The sequence below is a fragment of the Platalea leucorodia genome, assembly GCF_965183815.1.
Source record: "Platalea leucorodia genome assembly, chromosome: 1".
Classification (NCBI taxonomy): domain Eukaryota; kingdom Metazoa; phylum Chordata; class Aves; order Pelecaniformes; family Threskiornithidae; genus Platalea; species Platalea leucorodia.
Window position 1 is genome coordinate 130,988,878 of NC_138823.1, and position 19,140 is coordinate 131,008,017.

Genomic DNA, 19,140 nt, shown 5'->3' on the forward strand with positions numbered 1-19,140 from the left:
ATCTTTTCTTGTACTTATATCCATGATTTTCAGGAAAAAAATATGTATTTTTAAACTCTATATCTTAATGACATATAGATAGTGGTTATAATATATAATGTAAAAATATTTCCTCAATTATTCAAATTAAGAACATTTCTTACTGAACTAAATGTATGATTTAATGTGTTCTCATGTATGTATTTGTACCCTAAGTTTAGATGCCAATCTTATCCCTCTAGAATTTATAGCTTTTCTACAGAAAGACGGTGCAGAGCCTTTTCTTGTTTTCTTATTGCTCCTTTGAGAAATTAAGTACTTTAACCCAAATGGACAAGTTGTGCACTGTGATCCCAGGATCAACAATCAATATGCTTGTACTGGTACAAACAAAGATTTGGATCAAGAAAAATGTGATGGGAACTGGTGAAACTTGCACTTGCTCTGAGAATTAATGGTTGAGTGCCTTAATGAGTCTGAATTTTCTAGGCAGGGATCATCAGATACTATCTCCTAGAATTCATCCATGTGATACAAATCTTTTGGAAAACTTCCTCTTGATTAGTTTTCTACTCAAGTTTTTTTCTACCTTTGCCTACATTCTCTGCAAAATATTTAAAATTGTAAAATAAAAATGAAGTTTGATCAGCATTTCTAGTGAACTCCTAGTCTTGTAAGACTCTCTAACACTAATACATTAATTCAATTAGAAAAGCTTATTACAGGTATGTTGGCAGTAATCCCATCTCCTTCTGACTTGATTTTCACCTTTCCAACCCCACTGACTTCAGTAACAGGAAATTGTTCTCATTCACACCAGTATTTTACAACAAATGGTATACTTTTCATGTAGACCAGAATTGTACTCCAAGTATGTAGAATCAGTGTTACGCCACTATTTGGGTGGGTTTTTTAAGCAAAAAAATGGTGAATGACAAGTATCATTTTGATGCAATTCTCCCTATACATGTCATAGAATCAGAACCATGGAGGTTGGAAGGGACCTCCAGAGCAGGTTGAAGGAGAGCATGTTGCTCAGGGCCTTGCTCAGACACGTTTTGAATGTCTCCAAGGACAGAGATTCCACCATCATTTAGAGGACCTCTTCCAGTTGTTGAAAACACCCATTGTAAAAAAGTTGTTTTATATCAAATTGGAATTTCCCATGTTCCAATTTTGTCTCTTGCCTCTTGTCCTTTCAGTGTGGACCTTTCAGAGTTTGGTTCCATCACCCTCTGCTTAGCTGGTTGTGGATAGCAATAGGGTCTCCCTGTGGCCTTCTCTTCTTAAGGCTGAAAAAAACCCAGTTATCTCTCTCTTTGTGTCTACATGTACCATTCCCAAAGAATATATGTCTCATTTTGTTGGTGAAAAACATTTCACCAGGGTATTTATTTGGAAATAAAAAGCTGGCACAAACCTTTTCTTAGTGTCTCAATTTCTTGAGTGCATAAATATGAGGACAAATATACAACAGCAAATTAAGATTGTGGGTTTGATAGAAATATTAAATAAGGTAAAAATGTATGTGAATGCAGTAACTGGATTTGAACATTACTAGATTCAAAAGAAGTTTGAAATTCAGTCTGGGACATAAAAATCCCTCTGCTTTGTAATTATACTGAGACTTTCTTTGCCAGGATGAGACTAGTCCCGCGTCAGGCACAGGATGAACAAGGAATAAACACTGTAAGCAGCTAACCGGAATTGCCAAAGGAAGTGTAGGGCAATTACGGACTCTCGGGGAGCAGAGTCAAGCATGTTTGGGAAACATTTACTATTTTCATGACTACACTATCTTTTTAAACCTCTGAGCTCCTTTAGCAATTTATAGCCTTGAAATTAGAAATGGGTCCCCATCACATCTGTTTCACCTTGGGTATATTTGAACTTTTATTCAGATCCAGAGCCTAACATTTTTTCTGTTTACTTTCTGTGTTACAGCCTGAACCAAAGCCATGATGAGTTTTGGATCCAGCCCTGAATTCTTCCCCGGAGGCCCATCTTTGCTTTGTATGAGTGACAGAAACATTATATATTTCTAGTTTTTATTACCAGAGAAAGGTACTTTATGTTGTGGATATTCAATCTATTGGCGTGACATGATGATATTGATGAAGTGTGGTAAGGAAACGCTTCGGTTCTAATGATTTGATTTCGTTTTGGTTTGACTCCTATTTCAACACTCCCAACTTTTAAAAGTATGGGCCACGTGAGATGTAAAATATATATATCGATGTCACTAATCGGAAGGTCTTTCTGGTCACGTTGTAAAGCACACTTAATCAACTTCTTTAAGATCATGTTACAGAAAGCTATTAACTGTACTCTTAAAACAGTTAAATAGTTATAAATAATGTTTTATATTATGGCTGACAACACTGAATTGCCCAGCATTTAAGGAAATCTAATCACAGGGCATGCAGACTTTGCCTTCCAGTGAGATGGCATGGCAAAACTTTGGAACATATTAGAAATCCCATACTATTGCTAACATTTCCTATTAAGGAGAAAGACTCTCTCTGTACATTTTGGATTTCTTTTCCAACACTTAATTGCAGCTGATGAAGAAAAGCTATTCAAAAGCTGCCAGGATTTTTAAATCTGTATGAGTGACATTGATGAAATTTGTGGGTTTTCCCAAAAGAGTATAGGTGAGAGCAGACATGTAAATTTTGTATATGTGTGCATGTATGTGTGTGACAGAGAGAGGAGAGAGCAAGCGCTTACGCCAAAGGTGTGAGACTTGGCAGCGCTGCACTGTACAATGGGCACAAGAAACCGCATGTCTGTAAATGACCGCATTTGAATTGCTGTTATTTCACTGTTGGGTTACTGTATTGTTAAAGTGAAAAGGAATGTTTTTAATAAATGCAAATAATGAATTAAATGCTTGCACATACTGAGGCTTTACTCTCTGGTGTGTAATTAATATATGTGCACTGGAGACCCAGGTCTGGGGGAGTGTTTCATTTCTTATTTATGATGTTTGCAAGGGGTTTTTTTCCTTCTAACATACCTCTTACTGGCATGCACAGAACTGCATGTAAATGACCACTGAGTAGGTGTCACTTAAATCTTAGCAGATATAGAACAGGTAAATACCTTTGGTTTGTATGCTTTGGTAGATTTACTGTTTCTCCAAGCCTTTTATCTTTGCTATCTGAAAGTAATAGGAAGCTCCCAAATGGCCAACATTTTGTTTTCAGAGGCAGGAAAACTGCATGTGGCAGGAAACAAACAAGCAATGAGATTTCTTGTACCTCAGGGCACAGTGCTTAACCCTGAGGGACTGAAAGTAGAAAGACACTTTCCACAGCTACCTACAGCGTGCTTCTTGTATCCCCTTCTGGGTCCCCCTCCAGCACTGGCTGCCACTGCTGACAGAGCACAGAAGTGTCTGTATACTGTACCTGCAAGAAGCTTGGCAGCTTTCCTATTTTCTCATAATGGTATATATTTTTCTCAAAGGATCTAAAGATGTCTGAGTCCTCATACTAATGCTGTCTCCTGCTTCCCTAACCTGGCTCTAGCAGTTCTTGCGTCTCCACCGCTTTACTAGTTTTTCTCGCTCCTTGGCTCCCTGAGCAGCTGCATCTGTCGCATCGTGTGCTCGAACTGGGGAGCTTGGTGCTGCTCCACAACTCCCTGCTGAGGCCGGTACCACCCAACTGATGCAGGAGTTCGTGCTCACGCTTGACTTGGCACCGAGGAGAAGGGCTGTCGTGTCATCCAGTGCACTTGTGAGAGGTTGTGCCTGGCCTGGGACTTGAGACAGAGTGGCTCACGCTGCTTTTCCCCATAGCCCCACATTCAGCTTGGAGGGGGGTCTAAGCCTCTTGTGTTTCTATTTGTATGGAAAACTTCTCAGTCAACAGATCTTGAGTGGAGGTTCTCACCTTCTCCTACTGCTGGAGTTATGGAATTCCTACATTATGAGTTCTTAAATTCTATGCAAAAATAATAACCATATGGTTACATAAATTACATACAAATCAATTACTAGGAAGTGCGGTGCTAAAATTAAAATTTGTCTTTAATTCATACCCCTGATTATTTTTTATTCTATTGTGTCTGTTAGCATTGTACAGAGTAGAATGTTGGATTTGCTGTGCAAATTTACATACAGAAAGTAATGCAGTCTTTCTGATTTTATTTGATCAGCACCACTTAGCAATGCAAACTATATTTTTACCACACATACTATATTTTTACCACACATATCCTATCATTTCTTTTAAGCTTTCATACCTTTTCTTATTTCACAAATTAATTTCCTTGTATAAGGAATATTTTAAAAAGGCAGAATACTGCAGTGCTTACATTTCTACAACCTTAAACGAAAAGAAACATATTTAATAAATGACTCTCCCTTTTGCTAATAAATATTTTACATTATAATGTAGCAAAGTAAGCAATATTGTCCAAAGTGTGTTTGCGTGTTGTTGTGTTTTGGAACTGGAATCTTTCAATCAAAATGTAATTTACATTATTAATATGGGTAACAACTCTTACCCTTTTAAAAACACAGTAATGTCACAGCCATGACATATGGCTTTAGTTCACTACATGGCAAAGGATCTGTTGGGCCTGTAATAAGTGTTTTGTGTACAAACACCATGGTTAGAATCTGTTTTTACAGTGTGTATTTCAGTTATCTTTACTGGGATATGTCAGTGGGCAGCATTTGGCCTGTAAATCTGCATATTTTGAATAGACCATGTTTGTGCTGAAGGAGACTTTTTAAGGCTTTATGAAACTGCCTGCTTAAATGCTACCACTGAGACCTGACTGAGCTTGTCAACAGTATCTGTTACTAATACTGCCTGGAAGTAGTGCAGCTTTCCCTTAAAATGGGGTGATAGAGGTGTATAAGTATGAAAAAAACCAAGTTATCTTAAGTTTTTGAGAACTTTACCCATAATAAACTGCACATTGATATTTATTTTAGCATTCCCAGAATCCAGGCATTTTTCTCCCTGTTAGAAGAGATGCCAAAAGCAAATTCAATCTGTAGTTCTCTCTCTCCTTCCCAGACCTTTGTTGACTTGCCGTCCCCATTCTGCTGCAATTAGTCAACTGCCAAGGGAGAGTTCATTGGCTGAATATTCTTCCTAGTCCTCTTCTAAATTCAAATATAGTTCGCCTTAGTTTTTGTTGTATTAATCACAGGGTTGCCAGAGCCAAATCAGCTCATTTGTCAATGGGAATTTGCACAAGCTTCCAAGCGGGATGAATTTTTTCCCCACAAAAGAGCAGATCTTACGAATTGCACCCATTGGATGTCTAATATCATCCTGATTTTCCATTTACATATTGCTTTTTGATCATTTTACACTCAATATTTCACTTAGAAACCATTTATATCACAACTGTACTTGGCCCTTGGTATTATTAGGTAGCATGAAATACACTCAGTGATGGCATGAAAGTTATTTCCAATAGGGCTTATGAAGAACAGCTGAGCAAGTACAACCTCCTGACCTCAAAGTGTTTGTTTACTGGGAACTATATTCCAGTTCTCTACATTTAATCTGTCTTGGACCAGGCTGACATTCCCCTGCTAGATTTATTGTGTCTCTAGAGGCTATTACAAACACAACATTGTCACTGCTTATCTAATAAAATGATAATAGGATTATATTACTCTAGTGATAACGATACATTTATGTTCATTTTTAATAGTTACAAACCAAAGTTTGATTTCACATTCAGTGAAGATAATGTGTTACGGGGGGGTGGGGAATAAACCATTCAAAAAGTATTTTTCTTTCAAACAAATCAGTCATGGAAAATATTTTTTATTCTGTCTTATTTGTAAAGCAAAGCTTCAGTTTGTGTACATGAGCAGGCATACTATGTCAGTTTTACAGAAATAATAATAATGAGGAAGTCTGACTCAGGAAACTCTGGTTCTCCTAAATCAACAACTCTGGATTTTGGAAGCTTGTCATGTTTTTTCTTGTGTATCTTTTCCTAGAAGTTGTCAGACATCAAAAGGCAGGCACAACAGGCCAGATTTGCATTTCAATTATATTTAGGTATATTCAAGGTGTCCACAGTAAATTAATTTGTTATTAGTGGTGGTATTATTATTGTTGTTGTTGTTGTTGTTACTATTACTATTAGTTTAGTTGTAGCAGGTTTTAAATCATAGCCAAGTTTTACTTCAGCACTGTGTGTTTTGAGGGGAGACTCTTAAATGTATTTCTCAACTAAATTTAACGGGTTACTTTTAGTGTAATCAACATCTCTCTGCGTAATGTATGCTCTTAATTTATCTCCCAGCTGAGACAACAAAAATCAAATTACTTTTTAACTTCAGTAAGTGTACATGAACAAAAGGTTTGCCTTTTCTTATTTTAGGAAAGCGAATTATTGCATCTCTCCTTTTTTTTCCTTTTTTTTTTTTTTTTTTTTGGTAGAGCTCTGACACTGTAATGCTGACCTTTACCAAATGATCCTGTTGTTTTGGTGACCAACACCCTAGTGACTCTGCTCTACTGGAATTCAAATCACAGTTAGCACAGATGAAGCATGGATCATTTTTTATGAACAAGCAGCATATTCCTTCTAAAAAGTATTGTTATTTGATAGTTTCTTCTGCAATTTTTCACTGCAACTGACTATTACTTTTCTTAAGTGCTGTTACTTAAAAGTAACCTATAAAAATAGTCTGCATTAGGGAAATGCATTAATATGTAACAGAGATTTAAAACAAAATTAATAATAAACAAGCTATTCCATAAGTATGCATGCTACATGGTGAAATTCTAGTGCTAGACTTAAACTAAATGTGTGGTTTGGATTTAGAACTCTTAAATGTTACATAAAGTGTAGTCCTCTTAAATTTTCAATAGGGCAGAATGGAGATTTGTTAAAATAAAGATTCTGCAACTAATTGCCTCATGTCGGTATACATTCCAAATCTTTTTATTACAAATTCCTTTCAAAAATATTTCAATGGACAAGACAGTCTAGGCAATGCAGGCAAAATAGACAATACAGGACCACAATAATGGCAGTAGTTTTGTCTTTATAAGTTGATCCCCATTGATTTGTGTACTGTTCTTGTAAAAGTCGTCTCTGTCCTTTTGCACGTAAAGTTGATGTTTCCTATATCCTCTATATAGCTACAATTCCAAAGGAATTAAATTTCTTATCAATTGCACGCACAAAACATATGAAACGGAGTCGAAATTTTGCAACCAAGTATAGAAAATAAAAGCTGGTTCTTTTGTGTTGGATTATATTACTTAAGTAACAGTGTCTCTTTGTCGAACGTTAATGAATTTCTCTCTTGATCTGCAGTAGGTTATGTTCCTGGGTACTAATTCTTCTAGCAAGTCAGTAATGAGGAATATTCCCTAATGCACCTTACTCCACTGGCGACCTTATGTTGCTTCCTCTAAAATCAGGAAAAAATTCCTAAGAATGTCAATGGGAGCAAGATCACCTCCCATTTTGGCAAAGCCAAGACTGTGCTGAGGAGCATGCCACATGAAGAAAATGTTTCTGAAGCAATGTGCTTTACACTTTTGTGTAGGAAAACCCAAGGACTGAGTCAGTGCCAGGATTCCTCTTTCTATGTCATAAGGAGGTTAGTTCAGGATTTTATCAGAGTAATGTCAGGTTGATGCTTTTAGACTGATACACATATGTCGGTTGGAAAAAATCTAACTATTTTTTCTGTGTTTTATATGCATGAATCTATTCCTGGGCAACAATTACCTCATCCTTACTCAGGCCCCTTAAGTTTGAGATCAACTTACCATGTAGCTTTTCCACATCATTGCATTTCCATGTTGCCCTGCCATGTTCATTTTCTTTTCCTATGTCAGTACCCCAGAACTGGCAGAAGGGCATTGAGTGGCACGGGGGCAAAAAGAGGAAAAGAGGGCAAAAACTCTAGTGCTTAACTGAAATTGGTATCAATCAGTACAAATACATATGCACTGGTACCCTGCGGTAACCTGCCCTTTCTAACATTCACCTGATGTCCCCATGAGAGGCGACTGCTTTCCAAACTACAGTAGAAATGCATTTGACAAAACAGACAGTAAGTGTTCATACCAAAACAAAGTTTCTGTGTTCCCCCAGGGCACTACATTCCCACAGAAGCCTGGAATTTGCTTCCCCTTAAGTATACGCAATATTCAGAATATCACACATATTCAGTTCATGGTTGATTACTAAATTACATACTGCTGCAGAATATATTGTACGATTCAGCAAGAAGTAAAGCAGTTCAGATTACACAAGGGTTTTTTTCCTGTAGGCAAAAATAACCTCTTGCATCGCTGCTTATACATTCCAGTTAGTTATCTAGTGAAGTGCACGCAGCTAGGAAATGACTGCTGCCCTGAGAATCCCAACTCAAATATTTACAAGCGTGAAGAATGTCATATTATGTTGGACTCAAGGTCCCTCTAGCCTAGTAGTCTGTCTCCAGCAGTGACCAGTCAGAGAGGAAATATGCAGGGATATTTCTCTGGAATGCTCTCCCAGCTCCAACTATTTGCAGCTCAGGGATTCCTGAGCAGCTTCACTGCACTTTTATTGCATTTTACAAACAGTATGAAAGCTCTCCACTGCAGAGAGGTAAACACAACAAATGCAAGATGAAAGGTTAGAAGGAGGAATAAAACACTGTAGGTTTGGCTGCTAGTTCATTTTGAATCAAGTCTCAAATGTGCGGTTGCATCCACTGTAGTTTCTTTTGGCTACACTAAGTAGTGTTAATGTTGAATTTAAATATCACTCTGCAATGACGGTCCCATTTTATAGATGTTGTATGCCTGTAATTCTTGCTAAATTCAGTGAAAATTGTGGTCAGTTATCAACCCAGACTGTAAAACTCCATGTCCTGAAAAGGAAATCTACATAAAGTAACGGAAAATTAAAAAAAAAAAAAAAGATCAAATGTAATTATCCCGCATCAATAGAGTTAAAGTCAGGGGCAGGCTCTAAAAGTGAATCTAAATGCCCTTAGCATAATATGACATAGTGCATATATTTCCCTTTGCTTTCAGAGGTTCCTTATTAAGAGAAAAAAATTCCTTAAATCTAAGAAAATGCAAATTGACAAAAATATATTATAACTATTCTGTATTTGTAGGGGGATTTTAATTCTTTGTTTTTGCTTTTTATATGAGACCTTTAAAGCAAACCAAGATGGCCACATTTTCAGCACTAAGAACAAAAAGAGTAGCCTTCTTTACATTATTTTCTGTTTATTTACATGTTTGTTTATGTTTCTTTGCATGCCCTTGAACTTAGTGGGCACAATGTACCAAGAGGTAGAAAACTATCTACCTACAGTACCTCAATAGCAGCTGCTGTTTGTATTACGAGTGCTCTGACAAGTTCTCATGTTTTAACCACCGTGTTACAATGTCACAAATGTTATGGAGCACACCTAAGGTCTACACATATTTCTTACAGCGTAAGAAAAGAAATCTCAGTCACTTAAAAACAAAGGTCTTGATTTACAACGTCACTACGCATCCATTGGGTACAATGTAAGTACATATACACAAGTTTTCGATGATCTAACAAGCTGGGTTACAGGGATAGAGGACCATCCCGTATAAAGGTACTGTATCTTTTTCTCCACATTTCTCAGATCCTGCAGAAATGAGCGAGCAGCAGTCTACAAAGCAAGATGATATGGTAACTATGCGTTAATAATAGCAAGGCCGTGCAGCTTAATGAACATGGTGATAATGGTCATGGATATGATATGGTTATGTGATAATGACAGTCAAGAAAGTGGCATTTTCTTTCTCTTTTCTGTCATTGACGTGTTGTATGACACTGGGAACCTCATTAGTCTTCCCATCACCAAGAATTTAGTTTTACATTACCAATACCGAGTAGCTCAGAAGCGGATTTAAGAGCGTTCTGCCCCACTCATTCATTCCAGCTTGGCCCACTGAGTCCCTACAGAGTGAGGACCAGTGTGCGCCGGTGCAACCATTTGTTGGGGCAGGCTGTAAAACAGAAAGGATGCGGGTTAACAACACTTGTATCGGCATACCTGAGAGGGCCGTAAATTGGAATGCAAGGATGGGGATGAGCTGCCAGGGCAAAAGCAGTGGGGATGGTTTGTTTTTTTTTTAAATACCGCTCGTTTCACAGGTCCAGTACAGAAAGCTGTCAAAAAGCAACTGAACTGACTGGACTGACTGGGGGGGCCTCCAGGTATACCTAGGTTTGCGGAGCAACAATGACTCAAATGGGTTTGGCAGCTAAAAGATCGGTTCATATAATGACATCTATACTCTTTTTTATAAAGCGCTATAAGATCTACCAATGAAAACAGATATGTACCAGTTATATGTTTACTACTTGTCATTCTCATATATAATTTTTATGCTGTTCTTTTTGCCGTATTGTACAAAATAAACTCTTTACTTACACTAGAGCAACAAGTAGGCTAGCAAGTTTTCCTTAAGAAAATAGTTCCTTCCTGCCATAATCAGTCAGATATTTTGAGGTCCCATTTCATGCCTAAATCATAAGGTTGGCATTACTGCTTTTAAGATACAATACACCATTGATAGAACAAAACTTTAAAGCCAATTAGATGTTGGCAATCTTCCTACCATTGGCAAAGGCACACTTGTTAACAGTTCCCCTTTGTGGCATGTTTGCTGTGTAATCACTCATTTCTGGAAAGCTTTTTTGGCACTTTGAGATATTTTAAAATATCTAATGAATTTATTTTTATAGACAATTTTAGACTTTACTCGCATTACTTTAAAGCATTTTACTTTAAAAAGTAGGGGCTGTATGCACTCAAGTGAGGTATGTATCCCCATTTTTAACACAAGGGAAAAATAATAATTTGTAGAACCAACCTATACAAATAATAGTTTATTTGCATTTTAACTAGTTAACAATTTCAGAAATCATCACATACAAATCTTTATGAAACACTATCTTACTAGGTGTGAGTAAGGAGATACTGCTGCATTGTTGGAAAAAAACAGAACATTTTTATCCTGGGTTTTAATATAAGTAAAAGCTTTCATGGCTCTTTACTTAAAACAAAAGTATTTTGAAGTTAACAAAGCTTTTTTCTTCATTTTGTGTGGAAAGAATGTGATTAGGTTGGGAAAGAAATAAGAAACACACCAAACAAAATTAACTAGGAAGGCTTAATTTATAGCGAGATAAACTTTTACGAAAGGCAAAATTATTTTTAACAAAATGAGCTAACTTTACTATAAGCCTACTAAAAGTTCAAACATCACTAGAGGGCATTTTGGAGAAAATAAAAAGCACAACAACACTATTAATTTCATTTTCTCCCTTCTCCTGCAAATGCTCTGCAGTATGGTAGCCCTGCACCATCTGGTCCTGCAAATGCTTCCTTCCCATACTGGCTACCTTAGAAGGACTAAACTGCTAATATCAGTTGTATCAGTGTTCATTATGTGAGCAGAGATTCCATTTAATCTCAGGTATTTCATCTGTCTGCAAAAGCATGTTCTGTACAAAAGCAAGGCAAAGACTATAGTAAGATAACAGTGGATGTGTCTGTAACAATAGGGTTTATTCACAGGTGTGTTGGGAAAGTAATATAAGGCTAAGGCTACTACACTTTTATCAATAGGACTCTCCTTTTTCCAGTCTCTCATGCTTTCTTTGGAAGTGATTGCAGTCTATTTTTATTATGCTGGTGAAATTCTCCTCATACACCTTTTAAACAAAGAATGCTTTATTTATACCTACACAAATAAAACCCTCTTAGACATGATAAAGTTCTAGAGAAAGATGCAGCTATGCAGGTAAAGCTGCATCTTGTAATGAGAGTTAAAAATCTGAATGCAAGGACCACACTGACTGTAGCATTAGACTCCTCACTTGATCCACCTATCTATTCTTAAACCCTCAAAAAAATATAATTACTTTTCTAACTCAGTTCAGACTTGATAGGAGTCTACAGCCAGCTGAAAAAGGGTCAATGACTCTGAAAATGCAAGGCGGAGTAGAATCAGGCTGGAAGGCAAAAACTCCATGTTGTCAAGGTTCTGTGTGATTACGTGTAAAAATCGAGTTTTAATGACTTCCAAAGACCTTATCTGGACTACACCTCAGTACAGGTTTCTGCCAGCATAGCTGCATCAATGAGGAATCACACCTCTTCTCATCCCAACAAAATTTGTGCTCAAGATGGTTGTCAACCTCGTCAGCACTGAAGAGAAAAGTAAACATAGCTCAGTAGCTTCATTCACTTGGCACACTTCAAATGGGACAGTGTAAGGGACAAGAGAGCTTATGAAAATATTGGTATATATGAGTCTCCGGGGCTTCAAATGCTTTGCAAAATGCTAGCAAATTAAACGGTTTCTGGGGGGGTTTTTGTGTCTCTTTCCATTGCCTTAGCTGCAGCGATCTTTTTTTCTTCTCAAATCATACTCTTAGTGCTCAGCTGAGAGGCAAGGAAGCAACTGGGTGACAGCTGAGTGGTACCTGTTGAGTGGTAGCACTCAATCATGCCAGAGTAAAGCTACAATATAACCACAGCCTTCTTCACTGCCCACAAAATTCCTTTATGTTGAGCTGGGTTAATTTAAATGTGTATCATCCATTGCTTCATAGGGGTAAATGTACAAAAATATAGTGTGGCACTGAGAGAAGAGCCAAGCTCATATATCGAGCCTATTCTTTCTGTGCTAACATATAACTGAGTGAATAGCTGACTCTGAGAGACCTGAGGCCTATTCCTGATGACTACATTCTCCCAGAAGTCTGTAAATGATACTACCTAACAGCTAAAAAAAAAAAAAAAAGCTCTGACCTAGCAAGAGTAACCTAGTGACTGAGGGAGCACCCAGCATTCCTCCGCAACAAATTAAGGCAAGTTTTGCTGTCAGGAAATTAACTATTTTGTTCACCAGAGAGAAACGTGGCAGTTGCAGGACCGGAGCTGAAGCCTTGCTCTGAGGAGGCAGCATTCGCCTGCCTCCCGCCTGCCCTCCCTCAGAGCCTGGCCTGCTCCCTCAGGCCCCCTCAAGGCCTGAAGCTCTCCCCGGACTGCCAGCAAGGTCTGAGAGTCCTGTCAGGTGCTAGGCTGTGGGCGAGCAGCACAGGTCTTAATAGCTTGTTCAAACACCAGTCTAATCGATGTTGATAAACCCTCTGTCCGGCCTTCGGGAACGGCGCTCCGGGCAGGACGAAGCCAGTCATCGGCTCTAACGCTCACCTGCCACCTGCCCAGCCACAACCGGTACGAGGCGGCCTGTTCCCTCACCCCGTGGGCGTCCTTTGCGCCCTGCTGCCGCTACCTCGGCCCCCACACGGGCGTCCCCCGGCCTCGCACCGCAAACCGCCTCCGCCAAAAAAACGGCTCTGCCTTCCCTCCCTCCCCTCAGCCAAGCGTCCCTGCTGGCGGCGACGCGGGAAGGGGAGGCCGCGGCGGGCAGGCGCAGGCGAGGAGGGCTGGAGGGAAACACCTCCCCCGGGGAGCCGCAGGCAGCGGGATACGGTTACCCACCGCCCCGCCGGCAGCTCCGCTGCCCCAATAAGGTGCCCCAGCGCCTGCCCGGCCCCCGCCCCGCCCCGCTCCGCTCCGCGGTCCGGCCGCGGGGAGCGGGGCCGGCCCCATCCGTCACGGGGCGGCGGGCGGGGCCGGCCAGCTGCGGGGAGGAGACTGTGCTCTCCCATTGGCTGGGTCCCTCCGAGGAGCGTCTGTGGTTGGCTGCCGCGGCTGCCGCTCGCAGCGCGCGGGCGGCGGCGGGCGGTGGCGGGCGGGGAGGTGCCGGGGCGGGTGGCGGCGAGCCGGAGGTCACTCGGCGCGGGGGCGCAGCATGGCCGCGGCGGTGGTGCTCGGGGGACCTGCGGGCTGGTGGCGGTGGCACCGGCGGGTGCGCGCCGCCCGCGCGGCGATGGGTAAGGAGCTGCCCCTCCCCTCGGCTCCAGCGGCTCCGCTCTGACCGGCGGGCGGCCGTCGCCGGGCGGGGAAAGGCCGGGCCTTCCCAGGGGGCTCGGCCGGGGAGAGCCGCTGCCGCGCTGCCCTTGGCGGCCGCGGGCCCTCCGCGCCCGACGGGCGCCGGAGCCGCCCCGCCGTGCGGTGCCCCCGTGGGGGACCCCCCGGGGGAGCGCTGGGCGGGCCACCGCTGGCACGGCGCGCTCCCGCGTTATTTGAGGCCCTACCGGAGCTTCGGAGCGGCTTAGCTCAGTAAATGTTTTCACTCATTTGCTTAAAATAGCATGCCTGGAAATTATCAGGGCCCACAAGTGTTTCCTGTGGCACCAGTGGCATGTTAGCAGTACCTGCCACCTCGATTTGGGCAGTTCAGCCCTCTCAGTCATTGTATGCGGTTATTTTCCTTACACTGAAGGTAAATCCAGCGGCACGTCCTCCTGTTCCAGCTCCGCAGGCACTCACTGGCACATGTGGTTCATTCATGGGCGATGGAAGGAGCAAAGACCTTTAAATCTCCTGTCTGTGCAAGTGAACTTGCAGAACTGGAGCCCCTTTTCCCTTTTCTGACTTGGAAATCGTGCTACTGTTTCCAAGTATTTTAGCTGCTGAAGTAGATAATTGCAAATATATCTTCAGTAGTCTTTTCAGTGTCATTTTGATAGCCGTCTCTTGCTCATGTTTGTTACTGTGTGGTTAGGCTCCAAACAGACAAATAGGCAAAGACTTTTCAAGTAGTGAAGTGGAAGAAATATATTATTTTAAATGGTATATGATTCTAAAATCTTGACACCAAAGGGTTTCAGGAATTATTTAATTACTTTTAGGTAAGTAACTTCTTAAAAATTGTAAGTTCCCTTTAAACCTCATTTAAACTGATCAACGGAAAGTGTTTGACACTTAATTCTGAAATTAGCTTTCAGTGTTATTTTTGTTTGACTGTCTCTCTTCCACTAATGCATGATTTTTTTTTAATAGTTGCAGCTCTGGTGTTGTGCTAAGTAATAGCTCAGGTGCAGCAGGCATATTGGTCATGTGCTAGTAAAGTTAAATACAGGAGACCTGTTTGTGTATTTAGTACCTTCTGAGATACCACAATTGAAAGCAGTAGCTTTCAATGTGTTTTGAACTTTCTGTGTATGGTAGCTGTCAGATAAGAGCTTTGAAATCCACTATCTTGGTCAATGGTCATGTTTCATGTAGAGAAGATGGAAGGGATCTCATTTCTTGGTGTGAAAAGCAACCCAGAACACTACACTGGCCCTTAAAGTTGAAAAATATAGTTTGCCTTTGCCTGAAGACCTTAGCGAGAAACTGTGACTAAGTCTGAGGAGAAATTGTGACTCTCCCAAGAAACTTCCATAGAACAGAATTTCAACCACAGCGTTTAAGCTCTGACTTACTTAGTCAGCAGTGACTGCGCTGAAAGTCCTCTTGACTCTGAGAAGTGTTTATGGGATGAAGGTCTAAGCATTAAGCCTTCTTAACTGCTAAGCTCTACTGCTTAGTTGTATGTCAAGATTTCCCCATCTCTGATGCGTTTATTAGGTTTGCCATCCTTTTCTTTAGTTTTGAGTAGTCTAAAAGTTGTCCTTTGAGTAGTGATTTCATCAACTGTCGTTCTGAGAGAAACGCCATCCTACTGGAGGAACTCTGCCAGCTCTGAGAGCTGTCCAACACCGCTGCTTGGTTAGCAAGCAGGCTGTCTTCCTTCACTTATTGAATGCTCCTTAGTTACTTGGTCAGTTGCTCTTTGAAGCTGGAGTAGACCATGATGAATTGTTTCGTCTGTGTGTTTATATCAGAGGCTGTTAAATCATCTAGGAGGAAAATAGCTGAGGGCAGATTTTGGAGGAACATCTTGGGTATGTATGTTTGTGTATTAGCAAATTGGATAGAGACCATATAGTCTTGTGATCTGCAGCTCGCAGTCGCTGGCAAAGTTGCTTCATGGAGAGGGTACATATAACCTTACTTAAAAATACATTTTTGATGGATGTGGAGAAATCCTTTTTGGGGACCGCTAGGGAGGATGAAGGGGGGGGCTAATGAGGTATCATGGCTGAGAAAGGAAGATTTTCTGGTGAATGAAGATTCATCAGCTGAGGGAGCTGTTCATCAAAGAAGACAGTACCCTTCCAGAGAACGAAAATATCCTTACAAATAGTTTTGGATGAATAATAGAGACCCATTCAGTTAATAGTTAAATAGTACTTTTGTTGATGCAGGAGCTCTGACGTTTCGAATGATTCCATGCTCTGGTGCAGAGAAGCATTAATTACTAAGCAAGGATTATGACAGAAAGGCCTACTGCTCTGAAGTGCAACACATTACTTAATTAAGGGATCAAGTGTACATTTGATATTCTTTTTAGATGAAAAGTACATACTACATGTTTTTGTCTTTAATGTATTAGCAAACGTTTAATGAGGTATAGCTACAGATAAGAAAAATGAGGTAAGAAGACTCTGACTGTTACAAGATAGCATGCCTGTTTTTCATCAGCAGACCTTTACAGAGGCAAGGAAAAGCAAGTGGGATGTTTTCAATGTAAAGCTGGCCAAATTTAGAGTCTTGTAATCTTCTTAAATTATGATTTTGGCAGAGTGCAGTTCTCAAAATCATTGCATAACCTTTAAAAGCCTGTGACCCTGGGGCAATTTAAATTCCATTGGCAAAAGCTTCTAGAAGCAGAAAGACCTGATTCTGCCCATGTACAGCTGGCTTCTCTAACTTCTATGTTTCTCCATCGAGTTCTCTCCAGGATCTAGTTCAGTAGAGGTTTTATGAGTTTCCATAGAGAAGTCTGCAGAAAACAGAAGCTCTCTCTGATCTCTGATCTTTCGAAGCAGGAAGGAGAAAAGGGATGGTGTCCTCTGTTGTACCAGAATTTAAGATGCTAAATCAGTGGCAAAATCCTTCATTTAGTGTCTCAAATTGAATTGTCATCATGTTTCCCTCTCCTTGTCAAGTTACTTCATATGCAACTGTACTTTCTCATAAAGCCCTGAGCAAAACCAGCAGCTTCAGTAGTTGAGCTTCCTCTGGGCACCTTCCCATGCTCTTGTTAAATCTCACCTACTGAGTTGGAAAAAAGCTCAAGATTCACTGAATATTAATATGACTTGCAACTGCTCTGATTAGGAAGTTCATATGGGACAGGAATATGTAGGCTATTACCCCTTGTGCCAGATTTATCCGTTTCATTTGACTGTAGAGCTAGGGATTCCGTCCCAGGAGCTAGACATTTTGGTGAACATGTTTCAAAATAGATTTTATAAAGCCCAAAGTAAGTAAGTAATATAGTTGAGATTACAATTTGAGACTTACTGGTTTCTCAGTCCTATTCTTGGCCAGTTAGACTGTGCTTTTCTTCAGAGTACAAGCATATTGGACCTTTCCCAGCTCTACTGTCTGTAGTCCTGTCCAGCTATTAGTTCCTTTTTGTTTGAATACACAGAGATGTCCTCTGCACTGCATATTATAATGTCTGTGCAGTCTAGTATTTGCAGTGAATTCAAGGGACCACTGGAGCTGAAATTCTTTCTTGAAACCGTAGGAGTCATTACTTTGGGAGATAGTGTAAAATGAAATGTGAACATCTGAAATGATCTAAACTTGTAACTGTCATCATTCAGGTTAAAAAGAAAATTGCTTTCAGTATCCTTACATAGAAGCTTGAAAAGACAAGTTTTAGGTCATTGACAGGCCAGTTATTCTAAGGACAGGATTGCAATCTGTCATTTCTGAATTTACTCTCTTAATGGATGTATTTTGTTCAAGAAAAGGCATTCAGAGATTCATAAACTTGCTGATTTTTTAATTAAATTATTTTTAAGGTAAAATTTAGATTAAGTCAAGTGTTTTTATTGTAGGCTGACTTTTCAAAGCAAAACATTTCTATTTGTATTGTCTGTAAGCCCCCAATATGGCAAGGGGGTCATACATTGATCCCCCTCATCAATGGAGTCTTCATAGGCATGGGGCTCTGCGAGTGCACGTTCCCCCTGGGAAAAGCCCAAATTCTTTGGAGTTAGTGTAGCTGTAGCTGGTTTTGCTCCCAATTAACTTGAAGTGTAGATTAACCTATGTTGCTGGTTCTGTTTCCAGTGAAGGAGAATTAGTTGCACGTTGTATCAGTGATTATTTTAAAAGTAGCTTCTATTGCTCCTACTTCTGATGTTCTGCCCTCTGTTAGAAGTTGAATGTGTACTGGGCATTTTTCCAGCTGTGTGATTGTAGCAGGTTACTGTAGATTTTATGGTTGAAGTAAAATGGACTCAATACCACAGGGACAGTTTCTGCAAACGCTTATACAATTGATGGGATTAGTTAAGAGAATGTGTATGTGGGTTTGCAGAATATCAATCCTTAGATGTTTGAATTATACAGTTATTTCAAAACCCAGCCTGTGTCATGTATCAAATGGTAAACAGTGCCTAGATATTCAAGCTGGACATCACTTTCCATGATAGCACCTGTGGAGTTTCATCTAATATGAAGATGTGAAAAATCGTGTCTTCTTAAACATCCTCTGTTTGGCAAACCCCCACTGTCTTAAGTAGTCATTAAAAAATATGCCATGGTTCTAAATGCAGTTGATTCAAATTTAATTGAAATCAGCTCTATTAGGTATGTCTGCGAGGTAATTTCATCAGTCTTTTAAAGCGGTTTTCCTATATTTGAGTACCTGGGGATCTGGAGGTTTTTTAAAGCTCATAATCAAATTATATCATTTTAAAGTGGCTAATTTAACACTGGGCTGTGAGAAGTTAAACCAAACTGAGAAGTCAAACTGAGTCAGGAATTGGACTATTTCTCTAACAGGTCCCAATTCCTGTGGATTTGAATATGTCCTAGTTAGCACAGAACAGAAAATGGTCCCTGATTCATCAACTAAGACAAGAGAAAATCAACAGAGACAGACAAAAGAGGAAATAATAGAATACAGTGACAGAAAACAATACCAGTCAGCATGTTGCCTCGTATTCCAGCCTAACTGTTGCTATGCCTTCTGGGGATATTGCAAAATGAAGACTTGTAAGGATGGCCTTATAGTAGAAGAATGAGTTAGTTTCATGGATATTTACATTGTGAAGAGCTGCCTTAGAGAAGTAATAGAAATGCTCGTTAGCAGTAGGCCTGTCATTGCTGTCCAATTACCAATTCGTGTCTTAATACTAAGATGTGATGATAGCCATGAAAAGTCATCAAAGCAAAGCAGTCTT

At 40.2% G+C, this 19,140-nt stretch overlaps 1 protein-coding gene across 1 annotated transcript in view; it reads left to right on the top strand.

Annotated features, from left to right (window-relative positions):
* Window positions 1–13,796: 13,796 nt before the first annotated feature.
* Window positions 13,797–19,140, top strand: part of HIBADH (3-hydroxyisobutyrate dehydrogenase) — a gene marked incomplete at its 5' end in the record, with an annotated part of 85,594 nt that continues 80,250 nt past the window's right edge. Inside the window, one exon of the mRNA XM_082310042.1 lies at window positions 13,797–13,878. Within this exon, the coding sequence (XP_082166168.1) occupies window positions 13,797–13,878 (82 nt within the window). The remainder of the gene's footprint in view (window positions 13,879–19,140) is intronic.